At 34.3% G+C, this 4,991-nt stretch overlaps 1 protein-coding gene across 1 annotated transcript in view; it reads right to left on the reverse strand.

Annotated features, from left to right (window-relative positions):
- The window catches only part of LOC106460812 (sodium- and chloride-dependent glycine transporter 2-like), a 34,602-nt gene that overhangs the window by 18,816 nt on the left and 10,795 nt on the right, over positions 1-4,991 (reverse strand). Inside the window, exons 7-8 of the mRNA XM_013920553.2 lie at positions 2,543-2,646; positions 627-864 (exon numbers count right to left, since the gene is read on the reverse strand). Coding sequence (XP_013776007.2) covers positions 627-864; positions 2,543-2,646 — 342 coding nt within the window. The remainder of the gene's footprint in view (positions 1-626; positions 865-2,542; positions 2,647-4,991) is intronic.

Genomic DNA, 4,991 nt, shown 5'->3' on the forward strand with positions numbered 1-4,991 from the left:
TATTTTCAATAAGCAATCCTGAAAAATATGTGGGGGTGCTTAACTTTTTTCCAGGTGTATAGTTAAGCACAAACCTACACAATGGGAAATCTGTGCTGTGCCCACCACGGGTATCGAAACCAGATTTTTAGTGTTATAAGTCCACAGACACGCTGCTGAGCCACTGTGGGGTGGGGGTGGGGGCGTTACAGTGAGAACCAATATGTTATGGAATCAAGGGAAAAAAACAAAACAAAAGTGAAATGAACGTAAAATAAGCAGTTTAATAATCAACTTATATGACTTTAATTTTCACTTTTATCTGTTCAACCGTTTATCTCAAGATATCAAATTAATTTCAGAATGTTTATCAGTTTATAATGAGTTGTCATTTCAGACCAAAAACGTAATTAAAATCTGGAGATATCATAAGCCAATTAAAATGTATGAGAGGAGACCAAAGTGTGTGTGTATGTGTTATACTCCCTCCCTCTTCAAATGTCTATGTAACACAAAGAAATTTTTGTTCTTATAATGCGAACTTACTTACTGAGCCCTTTAGATCTGCGATGGATGTGGTAAAATAACAATATCCTATTAGTAGAGATCTAGTCATCACTTTAACCTAACGTAACCTATTTTCTTACCTGACTGTCAAGACCGAGAGTCAACAGCATAATGAAGAACAAGAATGCCCACAGAGGAGCTATAGGAAGTCTTGCCACCACTTCAGGATAAACAATAAAAGCTAATCCGGCACCTTGATCTACCACGTGCTCTACTTCCACATTCAACTCATGGGCCAGGTAGCCAATCACAGAAAAGATAACAAAGCCAGCAAAAATACTTGTTAGCACATTCGACAAAGAAACTATTATTGCGTCCCTATAAAAAAAAGGAAGAAAAAATACAAAAAATATATAAATCATATATTTAGGGCATAAGCTTTAATTTAAAGTGTAATCATATATATAAATTTCTCTCGTTCGAAATTATTGCGTCTCTATAAAAAAAAGAAGAAAAAAATATAAAAATATATACATCATATATTTAGGGCATAAGCTCTAATTTAAAGTGTAATCATATATATAAATTTCTCTCGTTCTAAATTATTGCGTCTCTGTAAAAAAGAAAATAAGAAAAAAAAATATGTAAATCAGATATTTAGGGCATAAACTCTAATTTAAAGTGTAATCCTATATATATAAATTTCTCTCGTTCGAAGTGGTCGAAAACTTTAAAAAATATTAAACATATGATGGATGAATTTGAATTCTACAGCACTCTGATATATATTTTAAACCTCATAAGCCTATATGGAATAAGTACAAAGTCGCTTTCACATGTGAAACATCTTAGTTGAGACAGTTGCATGATTAAATTTTACCGTGGCATACATGTAACGGGATGGCCACAAAAACTTGACGTTTCCAGATTTCTCCGGGGTCTGTGATCACACCAATATGTGGAATACGTTAAAAATTAAGGTTAGGTTTGTTAATATATATAATAAATAACGTTATCAACTGCCTTTGAATACACTATAATTTCTAATTACGTCTGTAATACTCCCCAAATTAAGAAAAGGGTTAAACTTATTGAAATTTTATGTCTGAAGCCATACTAATCTGTCATTCCTTTTCATCACTAATAGAGGGCATAGCAGTAGCTTGTATATTATAAAAATATAAATAAACGGTGAAAATCTCTGTAGAGTAAAATTAATTATACGGTTAGAATTTCGGTAAAACGACTTTTCTTTCGTTTCATTGTAGTTTATTTGATTGAAAGGTTGTCTCCATGTCCCCTCTATAGCGATTTTAGCCACATTTCTTGTATTTACATACTAACAAACTGTAGCATTTCTCATAAATTGTTCAGTTTTGTTTTATATTGATTTACTTAGTTAAGTGGATATTTTTGTATTTTGCTTACGCAAAGTCAAATGGTAAAAGATTATAATTCCATTAATTATCAAACGTCAAATACAGTTACTATCATTAACATCACCTTTGGAAGGGAGGAATATCACATTTAGTGAACCACATTCCATTAGTTCCTGAACAGAGGAAACATAGATCTGCTTTCTTTATCCAAACAACACTAAACCTTAAAGTTGCTAAGCCTTCTGACGATATGCTTCTTACGCATGACCTTTACCACGATCTAGGAAATAAGGTCAAGAGCGATATCCAGGAAAGATAAAGGAAACTTTCTTGTATGGTAAACAATCAATAAAGAGTATGGAAAAAGAGGATGGGGAAGAGATCAAGATGAGTATAGGAGTAAAACTAAACTACAAATGAAGACACACACAAACGTGATATACATAAAGAAAGAACAACAATGGAAAGAACATAAGTAAACAGGAAAACAATATACCTGAGTTTGTTTTTTAATCACGAAATGTTAGTTAAATGTTTGATAAATAATAGTTTATCTTTGATCGTTGTCCAGAAAAATCTAATGATAAAATATAACCAATTACTTGATATTACAGTGACCTTATGCTATCTTATAACTTGAATAACAACATTTAGATGAATATAGGACCCTGTCTTACTTGTAGCAGTTATTGTGGAACGGATTGTAGGAAGACAGAGTTATAAGACCGCCCCACGCTGGGCTAAGGGCAAAGAATATCTGAACAGCAGCATCGCCCCACACCTGAAAAAAAAATTCATTACTTTAATTTCAAGTGATTTTATTGATTTGCAACAATCTAGGATTCATACTTCGTAATAATCAAGACTAAAAAAAAGCAAATAATCGTCATCTTTGTTCTGCCTGTTAAAACAGTCGAAATTTTCTTAGCCCACGACAACATTGTTATTTTGTTTATAGATTTTCCAAAAGGATCCGTATTCTGTATCTAGGCTAAAGTCATAAAAGAATGACAGTTTTGCTTCAGTGAAAAAGGCAAGATATAGGAAGTAAAATTTGGTTTGTTTTGAATTTCGCGCAAAGCTACACGGGGGCTATCTGCGCTAGCCGTCCCTAATTTAGCAGTGAAAAACTAGAGGGAAGGCAGCTAGTCATCACCACTCACTGTCAACTCTTGGGCTACTCTTTTACCAACGAATAGTGTGATTTACCGTCACATTATAACGCCCCCATGGCTGAAAGGGCAAGAACCCGTGATCCGCAGGTTGCGAGTCGAGCACACTAACCACCTGGCCATGCTGGACCTGTAAAGAATAGGTGTTCCACCTCACAAGTCAGTATAATAACTTTTGTTCGATTCGCTGTTAAGCTAGCTACACAATGGGCTATTTGTGCCCTGCCCACCCTGAATATTGAAACCCGGTTTTTAGCGTTGTAAATTAGCAGACTTACTGCCAAGCTACTAAAAGAAGAGGCAACATAAGAGAAATATTTGGGTTATTTTGTGTATTTTACTTCTCTTTTGTTTTGAAGTTATATTTACACAAATAATATGGATCAGTGTTTGTTCTGCTGTAAACAAAAGTCCCATTTAGTTGATTTGCTGGTTTTCAGTGAAATCTTATTTTTTTTTTCAAAAACAATATATATGGTTTCTTATCAGCTCACCGAATAACCTCTGAAGAACTAATTAAGCACAGAAAATATAGACAAAAGTAATCAGAAATCGTTAGATCAGATGCAGTACAGCAATTCCTATCTTTCTAAGACTACGTAAAGGTGGATCGTAGTGTAACGTTTTTTTCCAATACAACATATTCGCAGTGTTTAAAGTCCGCTTATAATAAGTGGAAGTAGGTTTATTTTTTTAAGACGCTTTAATTTTCTGAGAGTCACGGGTTATGTTTTTTTTTTGTTTATTTTATTCTGAGGTCGCTTATTTCGGCTTTTTCGTAAAGTCAACTAATCAATACACAGCAAAATGGTTGTAGGAATGGTCTCGTTAATTTAGGTGGGCATTAAATAGCCTACACATCATTACAAATTTAGAATCATTCTATCCCCACTTCTGTTCAATTAAGAAGACACTCACAATTAAAAATACACCTACAATTAAAAACACGCCCACGACTAAAAAACACACCTACAATTAAAAACACACCCACAATCGTGAACTTTCTGGCCCGACCACTGGACACATTCTATATTCCAATTAAGTCGAGCAAATCGTCATTTTGGGGGTAATCCATGAAAGAGTAGTTTTGAAAGATAGTGCCGCTTGTTTTAGGCGGCAATGCCGCTTATTTTTCTTGCGAGACTTGGCACCACTGCTTCCTCGACGTAGATGATAAAAACTTTTACCAGCATACTGCGTACAATAGTATCGAGTTTCGGGAAGTTCGTTTATTTTTAGTTCAAACACGTCGTAGATCCTCACTTATTTATTGAGATGAATTTAATTTGATACAATTAAACACTAGGTACTAAGTTTTCATCATTAGGTGATATATGATAAAAAACGTATAGTTTAAGCCAGATCAAAAAGCCTGAATATCTACTCAATGTAACACTGTTTGTACAACTCTTAAGTTTCCAAGAACTGTTTTAAAGCCCCAAACTTTTGTATTAAATTTAAAAGTGGTTCATAGTATAAACACCATTTACAACACATAATCAAAACTTTTCGAATAATAAGTTCAGGATTTGATGTTTTTTCGATTATTATCATTTGATCATTTTGTGCTTTAAATTAATAAAAATAACATTGGTTTTTATACTTTCAAGAAATTAATCGGACTATTTCATGTCCCCCCGATGGTTTTGTTTTATTGTTGTTTTTGGAATTAAGCACAAAGCTACACAATGGGCTATCTGTGCTCTGCCCACCACGGGTTTCGAAACTCGGTTTCTAGCGTTGTAAGTCCGCAGACATACCGCTGTGCTACTGCCCCCCCCCGATGGAGGAACAATGTGCTAAGTCTAGTCTAATGATGCTAACTTAATGTGCTAAGTCTAGTATCACGATGCTAATTTTGTCATTTGAATGTTTGTTTGTTTCGGAATTTCGCGCAAAGCTACATGAGGGCTATCTGCGCTAGCCGTCCCTAATTTAGCAGTGTAAGACTAGA

The sequence above is a fragment of the Limulus polyphemus genome, unplaced genomic scaffold (assembly GCF_000517525.1).
Source record: "Limulus polyphemus unplaced genomic scaffold, Limulus_polyphemus-2.1.2 Scaffold840, whole genome shotgun sequence".
Taxonomy (NCBI): domain Eukaryota; kingdom Metazoa; phylum Arthropoda; class Merostomata; order Xiphosura; family Limulidae; genus Limulus; species Limulus polyphemus.